Genomic DNA, 21943 nt, shown 5'->3' on the forward strand with positions numbered 1-21943 from the left:
CCCGCGTTCTTGCTTTTGCTGGGAGCAGACACTCTCCTTCTACCTGTCAGACGAGTAGCCATAGCCTCTGCTCCAGGAGGAGCTTAACAGTTGACTTCTGAAGTCCTTGTTGAGTTGGATGGGGTTGCCTTTAGTATTTTGCAATGGGAGTCAGTTGGAGAAGGCAAAACGTGCCAGCGGGCACTGGTGTTGTAAGCATCTTCCTTCCCTTCAGTGTTATGGCTTAGTTCCTGGCTGACTGTGCTCAGCCTTCCCATCTGTCTCATCAGTGTTCATCTACACTCTGGCATCTCATGTACTGATTGCCGTTTCTGAACCCAAAGTGCACCCGAGGCAAAGGATCCTGCAACCGAGCAGAGGTAGGGACCCCATTGCAGAAGGAAAAATCTGGATTGCAGATAGTGTAAGAGGTAGAAGAGTCTTCAGTGTTTTGGGCAGACAATGGGGCAGAGAGCGCGTGAGGGAGTTAGAGTTTATGGTCTGAGGACTGGTTGTGTAATTGTCTTAGCTCACTTGCCTACGCATCTTTTCCTTTGCTTGCAGCTATTTCAGTCCCGTGTTAAAACCCTTATGGGCTGTTTGTATGCATAACAAATGTATCTCTCGGTGCAGCACCGGTTTAGAAATTTCACTAATGGGAAAGATGATGAGGTAGTGGTTTTTCCACCTGAACAAATGTTTGGCATGAAATTAGCCATTTACATGGTGGAATAGGAGCCATTGTGTCCGCTGGACTTGAACACAGCCTGTGGCTGGTCGTGCTGTACACAGCACCCAGCGGTTCTGCTCTTGAATGTGCTTCGTTCCTCGGGACAGACACGTGGCTCCTGAACTGGGAGCGCTGGAGCTAATGGGGAGAGGCTGTTGCTGGAGCTAAAAGCCTTGGCTTGTGGCAGAGGGAGCTTTTGCAGTGCCCTGGCACTTGGTACTGTGGTTTCATGGAGAAAACCTCCCTACTAGACGTAAGAAAGCTTCTGTCTGACCCCTCTCCTCTCCAGCGAGTCTCCTGGGTGTAGAAATGTGCCCCTTCGCAACACGAATCTCTGCAGGATTGTTGTCCCTGAGGAACTGATGCTGAAATGGCTCAGCTTTGGTCTGTTGTTTTGCAGCTGTGTGCACATTCAAGGAAGGGGCTTTAGCCTGTTGTTTGGTCACTCAAGCGTGATGGATTTGGGGAGGCAGGTTGAGCATATGGCAGCACCTCCCATGACTGGTGGGCTGCTCTTGTGGAAGCGGGACTGCTGCCAAGTCCTTCTGCCTCGTAACCTCATGATTTTCTAGCTGGAGTCCTGAAAACCTTAGGCTTAGATCCAAAAGGCAAGATGAGCATCCTATTCCCACCAATTTTAACAGAAGTCAGATGCCCAACATCGTTTGCGTGTCTGTGTTTTGGACCTCGTAAACGTCCACCCCTTGTTCCTTCCTCTCCACAACCAGTGCAGTGGAGGATGGGGGGAAATGCCCGAGCTGGTCTGGGGCTGCAGAGCATCTGTTGCTGCTCACAGGCTGGAATGGTCCCCACTGCAATGTCCATAACACTGTGGATGTGTGTTCAGAACACTGATGGTGTGTTCACGAGCCAGGAGGTGACAATTCGTACCCCTTTTTATTGCATTCAGGGGTACCGTATACTTCTTGTTCCACTCATCAGGGGACCACTGGATAACTTCTCACCTCCTGCGGGGCTTGGCAGCTTTGTAAAGCCGGAGTTTGCAGACCGACAGCGGCTTGGTCCCTACTCCATTTCAGCGTACTTTATATTGCGCGCTGCAGAGTGTCTGGGGTGGCACATTTGGAGTTAGACGTTTGGAATGAGATGTGTTGCGTGCTCAGCAGCTGGTCTTGCTCCTGCTGCCCATGTTGAAAATCCTCTGGGAAAGCTGGTTCGTGTAGAAAAGGAGATTTAGGTCAGAGTGTTGAGGACAACTGTAATTCGTGTCGATGGCCTGGTTCCTGGCATCGCTGCACCTTTGGTGGAGATCTTCATAATGGAAATGTCTACCTCAGTTTTCTGTTCCTGAGCTAAAAATACTCCTCGGATCTTACCTTAAGGGAGGACAGGAGTCATTTGGCCTATGTGGAGAGTATCTATTTCCAACCGAAAGAAGGAAATACATGTTTCTGTGTTTATTTGGCTCCTACTTGCTGAGCCCGAGACTTGTGGTGATGGAAGGAGCTGGCGGTGGGGGACGTGGCAGCACGCAGCCCCTCCTGCAGCCACTTCACCCTCGTATTTTACAACCTCTTTACAAAGAAATGCACGGAAGCACGCTCCAAGAACACCCACCCAAAAAAAAACCCAACCCCCCGTTCTCCGATGTAACGCTCTTCCCTCCTGCTTTGACCGTAGATACGGACTCGGAGGAGGAGGAGGAGGGATCCCTGAGGGACGAGTGGCCAGCGCAGCCCCCGTCAGCCCCCAAGCCGCGGCCACCCGGTTTCTACAGTGCGGCCAGGAAGGGCGGCCGGGCGGCCGGTGGCCCCAAGGCGGCTCCCCGCAGCGCGGCGGCCGGGCGGCCGCTGAAGCCGAAGGCGGCGGCGGGCCGAAAGCAGCCCTTCTGCCTGCTGCTGCGGGAGGCTGAGGCAGGATCTTCCTTCAGCGACTCCTCGGAGGACTCGTTCGATCAAGGTTACTAGTTTATAGCAAACGCAACCCCAAACGCACCCCTCCGCCATGGCTGTGTGGGGGCGGGCGGGCCGGGGAGCGAGGGCAAGTGAGGGGGTCAGCCATTTTGATGGTCGGAGCCAGGGCGGCCATCTTTGTTCTTGGCAGCGTAGCCTGCTTTTATCAGTCTGACGTTTATTTTTTATCCTTTTTTGTACCTGTATCATTGTGATATTATTACTGTCTGGCTCTTTTAGAGCTTTTATATCAACTGGGTTTTAGTGTCCACCTCTCCCTGCTTTCCTGTTCCCTTCCTTCCTTCAGTTTTTCCCTCACTTTCTTCCTTGCTGCCACCACCACCATTATATTATTATTATCATTATTATTTTATTTCTTACTACTTTATTTTGGCATGTGCCTTATTGAGGTTTGGAAGGAGCTTTTTTTTCTTCTTTCTTTTTAAATTACTTTCCCTTTTTTTTATTTTTCTTTTTCCATTCTTTTTTTTTTAATACCGGGATACTGTTGTGTGGCCGTGTGACTTGATGTTTGTACTGCGATTTGGTATACCAAGCTTTATTAAACATATTGAGTTCATTTTTAACTAAACCTGTGTACCTTGTCTCTCTTGCTGTGTCTCTTATCAGGCGATTAGGTTGCCGCTTCACTTCATCCTGCTCTGCATCCCCCTCCTGCTCCCACTCCCCATGAGTAGAACTGGAATTAACCTAGTCTGGGGTACTCTCTATTATTCAAATATCCCTGCTGCCTTTGTCCACATAAAGCCTAGGCTTTTCCCTCCCCACCCCTTTTAATTTCATTTTGATTTTGTTCGCACAGTTTTGTGTTTTCCGTTTTCAGTGTGTTTCCTCTGTTGGTAGATAAAAGGTGGAGGAGCTTGCTCCTCGTTGCTGCTATAAGAAGCTGCTGGGTGCAAAGTCCCCGTTATTTAACAGCCGCAAAGTTTTCTTTTTCGCTTTTTAAAACGTATACGGCGAGTTTTTACATCTCTTTTTGGGTGGTAATTTTTTTCACGTGCCCAGACGTAACCCACGGTGTTCAAGGATGTGGCAATTACTGCATTTAATTCTCCGCCGTTTCCCTCCCTCGCCCCAATTTTTCTCTTGCAGCTCTTGTTTTTTGTCGGCCCATCATTAGTACTTCAGTGGGAAAAGAGATTACTTGAGACTTTTCCTCCAGAGACACAAGGGGTTTCTGTTTTAGAGCACACTCATTAAATAATAATCATGGGGAAAGGTCATTTTAATGAGCCCTCAGCTCCCAAAAGAAAGTAGCTCATCTGGACTGAATGCTAAGCAAGAGCATCCCCAGTTGTTATCATCTAAGTTAGACGGCAGATCTGAATGTGGCGCAGCAAAAGCCTCTTAGTGTTTCACACTGCTCATACGGCTGTTAATTGAAAACGGGGCTGGATAGTTTTGCTTTTGTTTTGTTATTTTTCTTAGTGTTTTGATGTTAATTTCCTCCATGCACCTGTTTGTTTGTTTTTTCTTCCCTCCCAACCCAACCTCCAAAGATTGAGAATTTCAACTCAAAATTACCAAACACAGCAGAAAGACACAGAACCCTGATTTGGTTTGATGTGGCTCTGGGCTGGACCCACCATTGCATTTCAAAGAAAACCTGAAAGAGAGAAATATATTTTAAAAAGAAGACATATTCTTTCTTTAGAGAACCAAAAAGCTTCTGAGAATTGTGGATTTTCTGAAAGGGTGGGATTGCCACATTTCCATGAAGATCTGCGTTAACTTCCGTTCTTCCCTTCCCTGTTCCTTCCCGCATCTTTTCCTTGTTTATTTTGCTGCTGTTGGAAATTTTGAGGATATCAATCCCTTTTAGGTGCCAAGTTCTTGAGGGCTTTTTGGGTTTGCTTTTTGGTTTTGCTCCAGGTAAGCAGATAGGTAACTTGTCCCTAATTGGCTTTGTCTATTTTTCAAGTGACCTGTCTGCTTTAAAAAAATTATAAATCCCAATTTTATGGGATAAAGTCTAGGGAGGGGAAATGGGTATGGGAGGAGGTTGGGGAATCTGAAACAAATGGGGAAATGCATTGTAAATCCCTCTGGGGTGTTATTTAATGGTGGGGAAACCAAAGATGCAAAACCTCCTGGGTGGGAGGTGGGCACGGAGGGGGCGGCGGGGAGGGATGATTGGCTACAGTTTTGCTTTTTTCTGCAAATGATTTTTTTTCGTTGGTTTGGTTTTTTTTTTGGTTGTTCTCTCTCCGAAGCATTACTCGAAGGGATATTTGGGTAATAGGGTTTCTAATGGCTTTCCCTGATACTAAACCGATTAATAACCTCAGCTTTTCTAGAAGTGCTCGCTTTCTCCTTGCAGCTGCTTGACCAACCCTTTCACCCCTGCCCCTATCCATGACGCTTTGAATGTCTGTGTCGGTCTCTTGCATTTGCTCTCACGCTGCACTAAAGAAGCAAAGTGGTTGGCTGGTTGTAGGGCAGACACTTCTCAGCGAGGGTCACTAGCCATGAACCTGAACCTTGACCATTGTTATGTAGGTAGGCAAAAATCACTTTTCTTTATGTCATCTGTCAGCCTCAGATGTTTTGGTGTTGCCTCCGTGATTAATGACACGTAGCTCTTTGCATTCTCTTGGTTATTTTAATTTTGAAGATGATCGCTGTCCGCTTTTGGCTTTGCTCTGTCCATGAAGAGTCTCGCATGGAAGGTTTGCTCGTGTGTGTGTGTGTTTGAGGACTCCAGAAATGCTTCAGAGCTGCTTTTGGCAAGAAAAAGGATTGCAGATGGGTCCAGGAGGAGAAGCCACTGTCCTTAAAGGTTCCTGTGCCACGATGCAGACTGTCCTAGTGTCAGGTGTCACCATGGCCCTCCCCAACAGTGTTGGAGGTGGGAGTAGCTGCAGGAAGACCTGTTTTCACCAGGTTTGAGACCAAAAAGGTAGGGACACACTTGCAGACCAAACCACGTTGCCATTCTGATGACGGGCAAAGCTTGTGGTTTTTCATCCAGAGGAAACTGCTAACGTGGGCTAAAGCCACATGGGACTTTGGAAAAACATCTGGATAGGTAATACCTTGAGCTTTCCAGGACTGAAGACCCACGCTTCCTCCTCCTCCTCCGTGCTCTGTTTTCCTTAAGAAATCAGTTACCTTCTTCTCCGCAATCCTTTCCTTGACTTGGAGGATGATTTTATCCCAATTAAACAAGCAAACAAAAACAACGAGAAAAAACACAGCATAAGGGGTAACCACTTCCCTCCACAGTCATTCCCATGTGATAGTTGTAATACCTTTAATTTTTTGTAAGTACTTCTGGAGTCAGCAGCACAGCACATATGGGGGGAGAAAAAAATCTTCCAGTGATAAGAATTGGCTTGTTTGTCTGAAAAAATAAAGGTACAATCTTAAATTGGACATTCGAAACTCAGTAACCTCCAGAATTTGGACAGATCACAGAAATGAGATGTCAATGACCCAGGAGCTGTCTAAAGTCTGCCTGTACTTAGCCTGCTTTGTACGCTATGTAGGCCTGCTTGGTGTTATGAGAAAATCATGCTACTTTGTTTACAATGTGAAATGACTCTTTTAAGTGTGTGTTTTCACTCCCTCCTTCCCAAACCTTTCCTCTCCTCACCCCCCTCAACCCATCTTGCTACATCAGTCTTTAAGAAACCAAACTGCTTAACCAACTTCTGTTCATCATTAACAGATCTTCATTTACTGCTCTCCTACAGTAAAATACCACGGCAGCTTAGCTGTTAAAAGCAATGAGAAAATTTAGTATTTTTAATTCGGTTTGGTTGTTAATTTAATGCAGGTAAAAATTGTAGAAAAAAAGATGTCTTCTTTGGCTCCAGCTTATCTGGCATCAGTAGCATTTAAATATGAATTGATTGTTTGTTTTGGGTGTAGAGTTGTATGTACACGTGTGGCTGCGTGTGTGGGGATATACACACATATACATGCGCTTAAAAATGTCAGTTAGAAAGGATATTTTTGAGTATTTTTCCCCCTAGCCTTGCTCAGTGTTAAAAGAATTACCCTTGAATGATAAAAAATGATTTTTTGAAATGTCTTTTTCCCCATTGTTAACCAGAAACCACCTTTTCAGGTGAAAAATAGAAAAATTGAGGCTTCAATTGTGTAAAAGCATCTGTGCATGCTTCGTTTTAAACCCAAACGTAGTTTGGGTAGAGTAGGAGTAAAACCCCTGCTTCACATTAAATACAATGGGAGTATCTCCAAGAAGCTGTGCAGGTGGGCACAGCGCACCGGGACCATATATTTGGAGACTTAGTTTAGAAACGTGGGTCTGGAGCAGCACCTCTAATGCGTTCTTTTTGTTTCATTTGTTAGTTTTTGTCCCTTGGACGATCAGGAGGAAGAGGAGCGGGGATTGTGCTGTGCACGCAGAGTTAGCAAGAGGCGGCAGCGGAGAGATCTGTGCTGTGAATGTGTTAGAATGGGTTTATTTTCAGGCTGAAAATCGTGTCTCATGCAGATAAAAATATAGGTGTTGGGGTAAAAATGCTGACAAGAGCCTGTCTTCCGTTGTCTTTCTGTAGCGTGACACCATATATTTGAAAGAGGTTAGAATAACTGCCAGGTATGTTATTATATAGTATGTTTTGTGTAGCTTGAGCAACAGCCGCTTTCATCGTGGCTCTTAAAGCTGTTGTACCTTGGTGTGTTTGAAATACCGCAGCACCCGTGTGCCCTCGCGCGTGCCGAGTCTCCGAAGTGCTGATGGAGAGGAGCTGCGGGGGACTCACATGGGACAGATCGCGGGGGAATTGCCCTGCAATCTTTCCCCCTTTTTGCCTGTTCTCCTCGCTGGCTGCTCAGCGGTTCCTCTAGGGCTGTACAAGGGGTTGTACAAGTTGATTTTTAAATCATTTTGCTGAGAATTACTGAATTTCAGAGTCAAATGGGATGCGTGGAGCGGTCTCGATACTTCATTGCGTGTCACTCAACTCACAGTTTTGCTGCTTTTCAGGCAGGTGGTTTCCGCCTCTCACAATAGCCGGGTTCATCTGGATTTGTTTTCTTTTTGGTAGAAAAAGAGCAGTTGTGCCCCCTTTTCTGGTACGGGAAGGAATCCGATCACAATTCATTGTGGATTTCTTTTTATGCGTGTGATTTTTATGCGAGGAATAAGCAGGGCTGTTGGTTTCTTGGTAGTTGCTGTGGGACTGTAGGTTTAGTAGCATTTTTATATCACGAGGAACCAGCCTGAGCCGCTGAAATGGGGAGGGGATTTTTATGCAGTTAAAAATCAGTGTTCTGCTATTCTCTGCTGTAAACTACGGAGAAAAGATCTTGTTAAAAACTAAAACGCAAATGCTGGCTATTACTTTTGTTGCTAAAACACGAGGGTGAGAACAATATTTTCTGATACTCCTGTTATTTCTAATGTCACGGAAAAAGAATCCAAAGTGGGAAAAGAGCACTTGTGTGATTGTTTTTTGGGCTTTTTTGAATAACCAAGTGTTGAGGACGTTTTTGTCTCTCCCAGAGGGCATACATGAAAAGGAAGGGATTTTCCTGTTCGTTCCAGCTCATTTTGAAGGGATCTGGTTTCTCATCTGGCTGGCTTTCCGACGCGGGGACAGCGGCTGGCGGGGACAACCGGGCTCCCGCTCACCGCCGAGATTTTCCAGCGACCAGGAGAACCTGATGATCCTCCTTAAGCCTTCAATTTCAAGAGAAATGAAATCACTTTCCCAGACCCACTTTTTGCAGTTAGATACATATATATATTTCTCTGTGCTCATATATGTGTGTGTATATGTATGTGTGTGGTATACGTGCGTTTGTGCAGTGACTGTCGCTCACCAGCACTAACCGGATGAGATGCTGTTAGAATTAATTGCCTTTGAGCCATGACAGACCCTTGCGAAGTGCCGTAGAGAGGGAGATGTGCCACTCTCAGAGCATCTACCCCCAGAATACCTGCTGTATATACACATTGTAAAGGAAAACCCCAGCCTGCTGCTCTCTGCGGGTGTCAGTGAGGCTGATTTCTTGGCCAGAATTAAATTTTGGGCTGTGCTGAGCTGGGCTTGCCTAGGCTGAGCTGTAGAGAGGGATATGAGAGGCACAGAGAGTTTTGAGGCAGAGCGTTTAAACACTCCTCCTCGTCTCCAACACTGCCTACCTTTCCCCCCCGATGCATTCTAAATCCATTGCTTTCGAATTACTCTTTCTCTCCCCGCTTTGCATTTTTGCCTCCTGCCCCGTCTCCTCTCTGTGTCCTCCTCGCCTCCCACCACAGCACAGGCTGATCTCTGGTATTCCCCTTCCATGCTGATCTCTTGATTCTGATGATGCTGATGGATTTTGTTACGGAGGAAGAGGTGGTGGGCGGGAGGGGGAATCCCACAGCTCCGAGGTTGGGATTTTCGAAGGAATTAAGCTTCTAATTCCTCCTGAAAGCTGCAGGGAAGGGGTGCGTGGCATCTTTTTCAAATCTCTGCCAACACCCTGCTCTTCCCTCCCTCCCTCGCCTTGAATGTGGGTCCTTTTTGCCATCCTCTGTTTTGCTGTGTCCTTCGAGGGTGGTGGTAGATGGTGATACCGTTCTTGTGGCTGCAAAGACACAAGTGTGTCCCTGGCCAACATCTCCTGGCTCAGCCCTGGGGTGGCTCAGTGCTACTTAGGTGAGCACGGAGCAGCAGCAGAATTTACAGTTCGGGGTGGAAATGTGGCTGATGCACAACTCCGTGAGATTTGTAACGGGCTCTCTTTTTTATGCGTGCTAGATTCTAGCTCAGAGGAGGAAGAGGAGGAAGATGAAGAGGAAGAGGAAGAAGCAGAGGACTACAGGATGGACAACACCGACAGGCTTTCATCGCCTGCCCTTGATGAGAGCGGCCTGGGCCTTCTAGCGAGGTTTGCCGCCAGTGCGATGCCCAGCCCCATCGTTCCCCCTCCGCTCTCCATCATCCAGCTGGAGGCCAAGCAGAAGGCGAAGAAGAAGGAGGAGCGGCAGAGCCTGATGGGTGAGTTGCGTGGTGAGGGCTGATGCCATGGGAGCAAGGTGGAAGGTTCAGGGGGTCCCCGCTGTGCTGCCAGAGAGCAGGTTGTTCCCCAGACGCTGTCTCGGCCTTTCTGTGCTTTTGTCTGCTCAGTCCTGATGCTGAAAGTGGGAAGAATCACCTGGCAAGAAGAACCAGTTATGGGTATGGCTGGTTTAGCAGCTACAGACGTGGCTTCCCTATGGGCAGCTGGCCTGTGGCTTCCTCAAGAGTTTCCTCTTTTCCTACCTGGTGAATCCTGAACAGCCGTGCTGCAGAGGCAAGCGATGGGACACTGTCCCCCTTAGAGCGCTGGAGGCGAAGTGCTGTTACATTTTAGGGAAGGAATGTGCTAAATGCAGCTGATCTTGGATACCCAAGAGAAGCAGAGACACCTGAGCAGAAGAAAAACCCCTTCAATCAATCCATCCCATAACTTCCTCACAGAAACCAACCAGCAAGACTTGAAACAAGCATTCCTTCCTCTGCTTGTGTGTTTGCAGTGCCAAACCCTGTGTTTCTGTCCCTGTCTCTGACACAGTTTCAGTGTGTTACACATAATGGGCAGTTTCATTTCTTCCCCTCCCCATGCCCTGATGCACAAGTGCCCGTTGGTGACATCGTTCCTGGTCAGACAGCTCTATATGGGCTCCATTTATAAATTCTCTATTAATATTTATTAAGCGATAATGGAATTTATAGCATGCTTCAGAATGGAAAATGATGTCTTCATTGGGAGCCCAGCTTGTTTTAGCACCGTTTCCATGCTATATTTGGCTTTGCCGACTTGTTCCGACAGCCTCTGTTAAGGATTTATATCATCCTGTAACCTGCCCTCCTTGAAACTGGAAGCATGTAGAAATTGCCTCATGCGGCAGTAAGAGAGGAGAAGGGGTGTTGTAATTTCCAGTGGGTTTTTCATTTTGAGCCTTGCCAGCTTTGGTTTTGACAGGCTTGCTCTTTGCTGGGGCTGTCTCAGGGAAAGAGGTTTGGGTCAAGCTGAATTTACCCAGGAAAGTGAGTATATTTGGGAGAGGAGGACTAAGAGAAGATGCTCTCCATGCTTGTGCCTAGTACGTTTTCATTTACCCACGTGAACGTCTGGTCCTGTATGTCCTTTCTCAAGGGTCTTCTGCAAGCAGGGGCCATCACTGTTGGGCTTGAGAAGAGATTCTGCCAAGCGAGGCCTAATTTCAGACCTTGTTTGTCTGAAGGCAGAGTCACGCAAATGAGAATGCAGAGGGGACAGATCTACAGCAGGTTGGAGTGGGATACAAGAGAGACCTTTGGCTGATGCTCTTTTTTGGAGAGGGAGAACCAGGTTCTTCTGACGTTTCTACACATCTTCAGATGTGCTGGGCCATCCTGTGAGGTCCGATGCCCTGGGAAATAAATGGATTTAGAAAATCTGAGCTGAGTCTCTTGTTGCAAGACAGACTTTACTACATGACCTTGGGCAAGTTTCTTCCTGCTATTTGTGTCCCTCTGACGGTGCAGCCACAGTGCTTTGCCTGCCCTCCTGCTTATGTTGTTTGGTGTTTAGGTGGCACCTCAATTTCCCTTCTGCCCCTGGAAATGTATGATCTTGATCTCCTTTATCAGGTTCTGGGGAACACACTGAAGGTGGGGAACATCTTGGCAGTACTACAGTATTTCAGGTCTCTGGGTACTGCTGTGCCCATGATGCTGAGCAGAGGCCAATGTGAGGGGATTTCCATTTGCCGCAGACAAAAGATCATTTACCTCTTGACTTCAAGGCGATTACCTGAGCCAATAAGAAGATCTGTGGTGTCCAATGGCCAATGGGAAAAATAAGCTTGCAAACTGGGTTTATTCAACTCATTAAAGAGATTGTTCTTCTGAAATTAAGGTGACACTGGAGAGGAGTCCCACCAGGAGGGGAGGAAGCCTCAGTGTGTGGGGTTCGTGCTTTACTTCAGCTGAGGAACTCCTTTTTGTAGAGATGTTAGATGATTTTTTTGTCTTAGGAGCTTCCCTGCAGGGTTTTGGTTGTGGGAGAAGGGAGAAAAGGGAGGCAGGGAACACATGGACCAATACTGCCTGAATGGGTGGACTCTGATTTGGTGAGGATTGGAAAGGGGAGCACCAAGGGCTCTGTTGAGCTGACACGGCATCTTTGGCAGAGCCCAAAGGCTTCCAGTGGGATGTGACTTTGACGGATATTTAAATCCTTTGCACCTAGGGACGGAGTTTGAATACACCGACTCGGAGAGCGAGATCAAGATCAGGAAGAAGTCTCCGTCAGGGCTGCTGCGGGGGAAGAAGGGGCCACTGGAGGCAAGCAGCATCCCACCAAGCCAGACCCCCAGCAGCCTCGACTCCGGATCTGGGAGCGCTGACAAGGCCAAGCTTGGGTCTGAGAAAGGCCGCAAGCTGAAGAAATTCAAATCCCCCAAGGACTTGAGCTTTGAGTTTGGGCTGGAGGCCAGCGATGATGACCTGTGGAACCGGCGCCGGAGCGAGCGGATCTTCCTCCATGATGCCACCATGTCCTCGGCCATGCTGAGCCCCGCAGCGCCTGCCAGCTCCACTCCTGTCTCCAAGCCTGGGCGCTGTGGCAAGGGGGCTCCCATGAGCCCCAAAAAGGAGGGCAGCAAGGGGAAGGAGAGGAAGGAGCTAAGCAAGGTGAGGAATTGGTGCGGGACCCTTGGGAGGTGAGGGCGAGGGAAGGGCGATTAACTCTGCTAGGGCAGAGGGGAGTTAAGTCCTGTCTCAGCGGTTGCCCTAGGGCTGTTTGGCTGTCACTTGTCACCCCCACCAGCCCTGTGTACACCTGGAGGAGCTGTCAGGCTTGAATCTGAATCACAGGGAGTAAAAGTCTGTTGTTTTTGAACAGGGCAGCTTACTTGTGTCACCTTCCATGTCCCGCATCCGTCCTGCTCGGATTGGCCAGAGTGGACATCCCGCATTAAAACATCTGTGAAATCTCTCTCCCGCTCTCTGCACAACCTTATGTACTTGCTGAGCTGTGGCCCCCACACTGGCCTTTAAGGCTGTTCACCTTTTACGTGGTGTCCTCTGAGGGCTGCCCCTGGCTGCTGGTGGCAGCAATCTCTTCATTCATCTTGGCCGAAAGCTCAGCTCCCTCCGGCTCTGGTTGAGTTCATGGCAGTGTTCTGGAGGAACACTGATTGTGGGGAGAGTTGGACAAGTTAGTCGTGACAGGAGGCCAGCTGGGATCTTCTTGGAGCTCTGTGCGGGAAGATTTGATGGGCAGGAATGGCTCTCCAGTGTAATGAAAACCTCTTCCCAAAATGTGTGAAGTCTGAAGGCAGAGCTGGGAGATGTAGGATGTGGTACGGTCAGTGAACTCAATACTGGCTGAATGTCATCCTACCTGTTCACAGCCTGCTCTTCTCCACCTTTCCCAGCTCTTTACCAATTCTCTGTTCACTGATGAGAGTGTTTTATTTTTCTTTCTAGCAGCGGAAGAAGGGTAAAGAAACACCCTGCTGCTCCTCCTCCTCGTCCATGTCTCCTCCTGGCATCCCTAGCTCCCCATCTGATGTTCGTGTCAGCCTGGCAAATGCCCTGGGCTCCACCAAGAAGAGCAAAGCTAAAGTGAAAGCCAAGGATGTGAAAAAAGAGGTGAGAGGCTGCTTCTAGTCTGGGTGAACTGGAGGGTTGCTGGCAGATCTCTGCTCTTTTCTTGGGCTGTTGCAGTGTGAGGGAGAGAAAACAGACATTCAAGTTTTGCTGGGCTTGTTACAGGCAAAATTCTGGTTTAAGTAGCCTAAAATCTGAGGAAAAGTGTCAGCTAGTACCTGCTGCTACCATCTGGTGTTCATTTGATTTCATGCCTCAAATTGATGAGCAGGATTTTCTCTGAGGCTGCCACGGGGTGGAGGAATAGCAAGGAGCAAGGAAATGGTGATGGAGTTGCCCTGCTCAGCACAGGGTGAGCAGGTCCCTGCTGGTTTCTGCTCCATTGATGTAGCCTGTCTTCTCTCATAACACACATTTCTGTGTTATCTCACATGATTTCTGAGTGTAATGCTTGTACTGCGAGTGTAACAGCAAAAAAATGGATTGTGGGGTTTTGAGAAGAAATAGGAGCAGTGCTTACTGTCTGTTCAGTGCAGGCAGAGTCTCAGGGACACTGTGCAGAGAGATGGTGACTGCGGAGCAAAGCCACAGCTCTCTGCTCCACAGTATCTCTCCTGACCTCCGCGGGTGAGATGTGTCTAGGATGTGTGAAGTAGCTTTTGGTCAGCTCTCAGCAATGGCTGGGGATAAACCCAGAAACACAAAGGGTTTTTTTCAACTTGAGTCCACCCACTTAACTCTCTGTGTGATTAATGTTGCTGAGGATGGAGACAAGTTTTCCCCAATATCAGGTTATTTGTTGCTGGGGGAAGGTGAGATGGGCTCAGACTGTCACCTGTTGTCATCCGGCTGATGTGCTGCTTGTTCCCCTGCAGAACCGCGGGAAGGGAGGAGCTGTCAGCAAGCTCATGGAGAGCATGGCAGCAGAGGAGGATTTCGAACCCAACCAAGACAGCAGCTTCTCAGAGGATGAGAACATCCCACTGAGCATGCTGGTCGAGCGACCGGCCACCCCAGGTGAGGGCAGGAGAGGCTGGGGGCTAATTTTACAGGTGGCGAAGCTGGGCAGGTTTCCCAGGGCTGCTCAGAGAGAGGACTGTGCTGCTTTCACATGTTACTCATCATAAGCCATGAGTCTCTGGGGTGGAGATACCACTTTTCTAGTTAATTTGGCTTGCCAAAAACAAGCCTTATCAGCGTGGCCCATTGTGCCTTCTAGCTGAAGCCCAGTCTCTGAGCTTCCCTATTTTACTGGTATATTATTATTACCAAGAGAGGGGGGACTTTTTATTATTACCAAGAGGGCAAAATTTCCCTCTGGCAGGAGCTAGCCAGAGAGAGTGCCCTTTCTGCAGGAGGCTTACTGGCCTTTTCCTGGGTGAGGGCGATGCTGGGAATGTGAGGTTTCATTCCCCCCTTGCTGTTGCTTTTTCATGTATGGTGCTCTCTAATCCCCGTCCTGCTCTGACACCTCACAGCTCCGCGCTCCTGCATCATTGACAAGGATGAGCTGAAAGACGGTTTGCGTGTCCTCATCCCCATGGATGACAAGCTGCTCTATGCCGGGCATGTCAAGACAGTGCATTCACCAGACATGTGAGTTGAGGGGCTCTGCAGGTGAAACGGGGATGTAGCTGGTGCAGGATTGGTTTGGGGTTGTGTAGGGCTGGCTGGATAGAGTCTGACAGAGTCTGGCAGGGAGGGGAGGATGTTCACTCTGGTTTATCAACACTGAAGAAAATCCAATTACCTCTCATGAAATGCCCTCAAATAAACTGGTAGTAGGGCTCAGAGGGAGGTGCTAGCTGATCGGGATGATACCTTCCATGTGCTGTGTCTGACCAAGCCTTTGTGTTTCAGATACCGTGTGGTGGTGGAAGGCGAGAGGGGAAACCGTCCCCACATTTACTGCCTGGAGCAGCTCTTGCAGGAAGCGGTATGTGAGGCCAACAGGTGCCTGTGCTGGGTGCCTGAGCCCTGATCTGGGGCTGCAGGGATGTCCTGCTCCTGCCTTGGTGGCCAGTCTGGGCAGAGCTCCCCTTGGTGTGGGTCACTGCCCCACAGCTGAGCTCCCCCACTGACAGTGGGCACTGGTCCTAAGTGCCGGCAGGGAAACTGTCCCTCACCTTTTGTAGAGCTGCTTTGCTCCACACCAGGTGTGGATGGCTGGTCTGTGCTGGTACCAGGAACATCAATAATTGCCTTCCTCTTGCCTTGAGCAGATCATCGACGTGAAACCACCTTCAGTGCGGTTCCTGCCCGAGGGCACACGGATTGCAGCCTACTGGAGCCAGCAGTACCGCTGCCTCTACCCAGGGACAGTTGTCCGAGGTGAGTCCATCCTGGCTGCTCCGTGCTGTGAACCAGGGATTATCTCAGTCCTACATGTCCCGAGGGATTTCAGGCTTGTCTGGGGAAGCCCTGAGGTCTGCTGTGGGTGTCCTGGAGGTCAGAGCCTGTTCCTCTTCTCCAGGTCATGCCCAACTCAGTCATGATGCTGTTTTAGTAACATCCTGTTGGTCCAGGAGGTGTACTCTTGTGGGAAGAGTTCTGAGCAATTTAGGAGCTTAAAATATCACGGAAATTCAACACGCTTCAAAAAGGCAGAATTAACTCCAGGCACCAAAGATTTCTGAGGTTGTGGAGGTTTCTAAGTCACCTCCACAGTCACAGCTTTGCCTCAGATACACCCCCATCTGGCCCCATTAAAAAGCCCATTAAAGAGCTCTGGATAATTCTGCCATCGCCGGCCTTGCTTTTGGGCTCTTGGTTGCACAACAGGTGTATAAGGGAAGAATTACACTAAAGGAAAGAGTTACAGACCAGTGATGCTGGTGCAAGAAGGGAGGGTGGGAACACATCTTGCTTCTCTTAGAGAGAAATGGAAAAGCAGCAAATTGTGATTGCTGAGAGTAGTTACAAAATGCATGTCAAAAAAAACCCCTAAGGATCCTGCGGTGAAAACAGGCAAGTGAATTACAACAAGAATATAGGGAAATAGGAGAAAGAGGTGGGAAGTCAAACTGGAGTGGTTGTTACGTTCTGGATCAGGGCTGGTGACTGGGAAATTTTATGCTGGCTGAGCTGGTTTGGCGTTATCAGGGACTTTCTGCTGCAGAGTGAGCCTTCTGTGCTGTCCCTGTGCAACCTGGGAAAGGTGGGGACAGCATGATTTGGAGCTGGTGCAGGATCGCTGTCTTCCCCCACATCCCCACTTCCCTGACAGGGGGTTTGTACTCTGATCTCTGTTCCTGATCCCATCTCCTGCTCCCCCAACCCACAGGAGCCCTGGATCTGGAGGAAGATGCTGATCTCATCACAGTAGAGTTTGATGATGGGGACACGGGACGTATCCCGCTGTCTCACATTCGGCTTCTTCCACCTGACTACAAGATCCAGTGTAAGTTTTGCTGTTCTTTTTTTTTGCATGACGCTTCCCAAAATGAAATGTAGGGAGTTTCTCGCCACCTGCTTCTGAGATTTGGGGATGAGTTCACAGACTTTCAGTCACAAAAGATTGCACCATCAATTATGGACATGAAGGCTGGGGTGGGATGTAACCCATATGGAAAAAGGCCCAGTCCCTGTTGCAGAAATGGTAGGGATACATTCCCTGGATCACATCTCTGTTTTATGTGTTTTATTTGACTGCATTTGACAATCTCTTTGACCTGTTCCAGGTGCTGAACCTTCCCCGGCCCTTTTGGTGCCCAGCACCAAGCGCCGTAGCCGTAAATCCAGCAAAGACACTGGAGAAGGGAAAGAGGGAGCTGCGCTGGGGTCAGAGGAGCCCGTGTCAAAAGGCAAAGGCCGAGGGAGAAAGCCAAGTGTCAAAGCGAAAGCTGGTAGGTTGTCACCACTGCCAGATCTGGAGCTGGGAGGGTCCTTGCACAGTTCCCTACTGCTCTCCCCGAGTTAGAGCTGTTGCCTGCGGCAAGATTTGGAGGGGAAGGGATGCACTGCTTGATGCAGAGCATCCATGCATCAGCTCACACTGCTGTGGTTACAGTTAGCAGGAGGTTGGCTCAGCTGCCTGAGCAGTCAGAAACAACCCATCCCTGGCCAGAAACCAGTCAGCACTGGTGTCTGGTTGTATCTGAGCTAATGAAGCCTGTCTGGAGGGATACCGTCATGCCTTTGTGTTTCTTCCCTCTGCAGAAGAGGCTGCTTTGCCCGAAGAGAAGGATCAGGTTGAATCTTCACCTGTAACCTCTTCAGTCCCAGAGAAGCCAGCCTGCTTGGGCAAGCCAAGCATGAAGGGGTCACGAAAATCCCAACCGCTACCGACTGGAGGCTCTCCTGCCCCCACAGAGGAAAAGCGGTCAAAAGCCAGCAAAATGAAGATCTCCGCTAAGCTGCATAGCCCCCCGCAACCCGCTTACCAGCCTGCTGTGTTCAGCAGCATCCTCGGCACAGAACCCTACAGTGATCTCCCGGGAACGCTGGCGGCCTTTGGCTCCAGCGATGCTTCGGCGTCGAAAGGCAAAGCCAAGAAAGGGCGTCCCACAGAAGAGACGCAGGAGTTTGGCACCATGGTCAAGGCTCAGAGGAAGCATGACAATGAAATCCTGATCAAGCTGGACCATGAGGGCGTGATGTCTCCAAAGACAAAGAAGATGAAGGAGGCGATGAGGATGCTGGAGGACTCGAACCTGGCCAGTCGCCGAGACAGTAAGAGTCTCTTGGGGCTGGGCTATTCCCCTGCAGTGGGTGCAGAAGGGAAGCAGAAGTCTTCCCGAGTCAAAGCAGCTGAGGGAGACCCTTCCCCTGCCAGCTTTGGAGGAAAGTTTGATGGCTCCGCGGAGACCCTCACGGCTTCAAAGGACCAGGAGGAAAAGGCAGCAGCTCCAGCAGCCGTTGATGAGTCTGAGAGCAACAGCAGTGACAGCAGCTCAGAGTCAGAGGGAGAAGAGGAGGCTGAGAAGAACCAAGGGGAAGCCCAGGACAGCAGCTCAGCCAGCTCGAGAGCATCCACCCCTCTCTCTTCCTCCAACTCCTCCTCCTCTTCCTCTTCTAGCAGCAGCTCCTCTTCATCCTCCTCTTCTTCCTCTTCCTCGGCCTCATCGACCTCTTCTTCATCGAGCTCCAGCTCTTCTTCCTCCTCCACTACAGATGAAGACTCCTCCTGTAGCTCTGATGACGAAGTAGCTGAGGCCCAGCCAAGTTCCTCGGTGCAGCAAACCCTCCCACCCAAGCAAACCAAGCAGGCAGGGAAATCCCGTGCGTCCTCCCACCCTCAGAGCCAGAAACAGCCGGCGCAGCAGCCGGTGCAACAGCCGGCACCACAGCAGAGTGGCAACAAGAGCAGGCCCAAAAAGCGCGAGGGCATCCACCTGCCCACCACCAAGGAGCTGGCCAAGCGCCAGCGGCTGCCGTCGGTGGAGAACAGGCCCAAAATCGCTGCTTTCCTTCCTGCACGGCAGCTGTGGAAGTGGTTTGGGAAACCCACACAGGTAAACAGGGCCTCTCCCACTGCTCTGTAGTGCTTGGCGCTGATGTTTGCTTTGTGGTGCCCCTGACCCGTGTCCTTTCCCTTCTCCTGGGGTGGTGAAGCTCTGCTGGCGTGGTGTGCGTCCCCAGCCAAGGTCTCCAGTTTGCTAAGAGAGATCTGGGGGAGCCATCCCGCATGGCGTGTCCCTCTGCCCCAAGTCCTCTGGGAACATCTGTGGATGCTGTGGCTCTGCTGACCCCAAAGGGTGGGATGTGGGACAGGGCGAATGGTGGGTGGGGAAAACCTGGGTGATCTCTGGCTGCTCACCTGCGTGATCTTCTCTTGGCAGAGACGAGGGATGAAAGGGAAGGCCAGGAAGCTCTTCTACAAGGCCATCGTCCGGGGCAAGGAGATAATCCGCATCGGAGACTGTGCAGTTTTCCTCTCAGCCGGCCGCCCCAACCTGCCCTACATTGGCCGGATCCAGAGCATGTGGGAGTCATGGGGGAACAACATGGTGGTCCGAGTCAAATGGTTTTATCATCCAGAAGAAACCAACCCTGGGAAGAAACTCAACGAAGGCAAGGTAGGCTGGTCTCCTTTGCCGAGAGGGCTGCAAAGCTGCTTGCTCCCTTTTGTTTCCAAGGATGAGGATAACACCCATGGCCCGTTTTCTTCCTGGTACCATAATGGGGGTGGCCCCATCATTTAATGTTGTGGGGGCTGCCTGTGGTGTGGACAAGCCTGGTGGACAACCCCTTGAGCAGGGGAAGGGTGGGTTTTATCGCATTAGGAAATAAAGACTTCTGTGGTGGTCCAAAAACAGAGTCAAGAGCCAGATCAAGTCTTTTTACAATGTAAGAATAACTGGCCTGGTGCTCAGAAACACTGAATTTTGCACACATGTGCAGTGTGGGTTACAGTAGGGCCTTAGTGTTTATTACCAATGACTGGACAGCAGCTGAAGTTGTAAAGGCACGTGTGGAGGGGATAGCATGGAAAAGCAACTATTTGACCTGCTTTTCATTTCTGTTTTCTCTTTTCCACTTGGGCACAGCGCTGGGATCAGAAATCGGGCAGGAGTCTGTCCACAGCTTTGCAGGCATCCAACCAGAGGAAGGACTTTATGGAGGTTGGTGAGGTTGGAAGAGGGCTGGGCGGGAATGCTGGGGACACCATAACAACTGCTGCTGGCGAAATGCCCCCTGAGCTTCTCTGGCTCTTGTATTTTGTCTCAGCTGCTGAGTCTGCAGTGCCCAGGACTTTGGATGGGTATTTTTCGTGAGGGTGGGAGTAGCGGCAGGTGCTGGGTGTTGGGAGGAACAGAGAGGCCGGTATCCAGCACCCATCTTTGCATTTGCATCCTTGATGTGAGGATGACGGACTCCTAGCTGCTGTATTCCCCTGCCCTTGTGTTCGGCGGCTGTGGCGTTCCCATCAGCAAGAGCTGAGCAGGCACAAGGTCTCAGGTTTAGTGCTCTGTCCACGCAGATTCGCAGTGTCCCTCCCCGGGGCTGGTGGTGGGGATGTGTGGGGAGTTCTGCTCAAGTGTGAGCACAAGCCCTGGCCAGTTGCGATAGATGTTTTTCCTGTATATTGAAGCTGATGCTGTAAATGCTGTGAGATCTAATTGCTCCTTCTCTTTCCATCTCCCTCCTCCTGTTCTGTAATGCAGCGAGCCCTCTACCAGTCCTCTCACGTGGATGAAAACGATGTCCAGACCATCTCACATAAGTGTCTTGTTGTTGGTCTGGATCAATATGAGCAGATGCTAAAGACGAAGAAATACCAAGACAGTGAGGACCTCTACTACCTTGCAGGGACCTACGAGCCCACTACGGGCATGATCTTCAACACCGACGGGGTCCCTGTCATCTGTTGACTGCCCAGGGGACACATGCCACCCCCTGGGAAGGGACGGGACAAACCTGAGGACGTGCCTGTTCAGACGACATGATTGTTTCTTTCAATGCTCATGACTTCTGTGTCACACTACAGACAGGAGAGAGCGAGAGACATGAGGAGGAGGGAGAGAGCTGAAGAAGGGGTTGGGGAAGCAGTTACAGGACTTGAAGACGCCGTTGAGTGGTGGTGCTGCTGCTGCTTGAACCCCAAGGCTCCTCTGGAAGTGGCTTTAAGTAAGGTGACACTTGATCAACTTCTCCCTTCCTCCTTTTGGTCCAGGAAAGCACATGGGTCTCGTGATCATTTCACCAGCGGGACCCCCCCGGCAGGAGGGATCCCTTTTGTGTCATTTGTCCCCATCAGTAACTTGGAAGCCGCCTGTACGTGGAGGGACACCCGCTAGCCTTCTGCATACGCTCCTTTCCGTCCTTATATTCCCTTTCCTGCTTAGTTTCGCATGACCCTTTAGGAAGGACAGGGTGAAAGAGAAAGGAGATGAGTCTCTCTCAGCGTCTCGTCTCGATCCTCTCAGCGCCTTTTTGCGGTTCCTTTTCCCTGGAGGCCCCTGGCCGGGCTGTGGAGCATGGAGGGGCAGAGATGGCCCCAGCACCAAGATGGCAGAAGAGGCCTTCTGTGCTGGGAGGAGCCGGGTGAAAGACAAGCCAACATCCAGTCTGGAATGCTGCCTTCCTGCTGCCTCGAACAAACAGTCTAAACCCACCTTCCCCATCCCTCTGCCCTGCAAAGGTGCTTAGGGGGAGCAAGGTGGCAAACAAAGAGCTCATCTTGGAGCGTGCAGTGAAGAGGGGAAGGAAGTAACTGGGAAAAGCTGCTGCTGGGTGCTTGGAGCAGAGGAGACCACAGCCCGTTGGATTTTGCCATCCCTCGCCCAGCTTTACCCTCCATACCTGAGCAGAGGTGCGGAGCTGCTGGGGCGCCCTTGCCCCTCGTCTGAAGGAACCAGGGACAGAGCGTGAAGCCCAGCCATGCCTGCCTGCGGCGTTGCCACAGCCAGAGCCCCGCTGCCACCTTGGGGAGGGGAGCGTCCAGCGTGCTCCATCCAGCCGTCCAACGTCCCCATGGCTCCCGGAGAGCCGTCACCATCGCCTCCCCACCCCCCTGCGGCGCTGACCCACCGTCTCGCTCCCCGGGCCCACGCCGGAGCCGTGGCGTCACCACCAGGGTTACAGCGGGCTGGAGGGGACACCGGAGGAGAACCACGCAGCAATGCACCATCCTTGCACTTAAAATAAAAAAATAAATCAAAAAAAAACAACCTCCAAGAGACGCACTGATCTTCACAGCTACCGACTCGCACTACAGATCGCTGGGACAGAGCTCGGCCCGGGCTCCGGTGGGGACACACTTGTGACAAGGACAGATTGGGAACTATCCGCCCTGCTACCGGCTGCTTAGAAGG

General features: G+C 50.4%; 1 protein-coding gene across 6 annotated transcripts in view; it reads left to right on the forward strand.

Annotated features, from left to right (window-relative positions):
- Positions 1 to 21000, forward strand: part of TNRC18 (trinucleotide repeat containing 18) — a 55864-nt gene extending 34864 nt beyond the window's left edge. For 4 of the 6 annotated variants that reach the window (XM_065031420.1, XM_065031419.1, XM_065031416.1 and 1 more), the window contains 14 exons: positions 2351 to 2629; positions 9366 to 9605; positions 11824 to 12266; positions 13065 to 13229; positions 14063 to 14204; positions 14666 to 14783; positions 15048 to 15123; positions 15410 to 15518; positions 16471 to 16587; positions 16868 to 17032; positions 17346 to 18640; positions 18968 to 19204; positions 19676 to 19750; positions 20294 to 21000. In XM_065031420.1, the coding sequence (XP_064887492.1) occupies positions 2351 to 2629; positions 9366 to 9605; positions 11824 to 12266; positions 13065 to 13229; positions 14063 to 14204; positions 14666 to 14783; positions 15048 to 15123; positions 15410 to 15518; positions 16471 to 16587; positions 16868 to 17032; positions 17346 to 18640; positions 18968 to 19204; positions 19676 to 19750; positions 20294 to 20500 (3668 nt within the window). In that variant the 3' untranslated portion in view covers positions 20501 to 21000. The remainder of the gene's footprint in view (positions 1 to 2350; positions 2630 to 9365; positions 9606 to 11823; positions 12267 to 13064; positions 13230 to 14062; positions 14205 to 14665; positions 14784 to 15047; positions 15124 to 15409; positions 15519 to 16470; positions 16588 to 16867; positions 17033 to 17345; positions 18641 to 18967; positions 19205 to 19675; positions 19751 to 20293) is intronic. The other 2 variants (XM_065031418.1, XM_065031417.1) reach the window with 1 other exon arrangement.
- The last annotated feature ends 943 nt before the right edge of the window (positions 21001 to 21943 follow it).

The sequence above is a fragment of the Columba livia genome, chromosome 15 (genome assembly GCF_036013475.1).
Source record: "Columba livia isolate bColLiv1 breed racing homer chromosome 15, bColLiv1.pat.W.v2, whole genome shotgun sequence".
NCBI classification, from domain to species: domain Eukaryota; kingdom Metazoa; phylum Chordata; class Aves; order Columbiformes; family Columbidae; genus Columba; species Columba livia.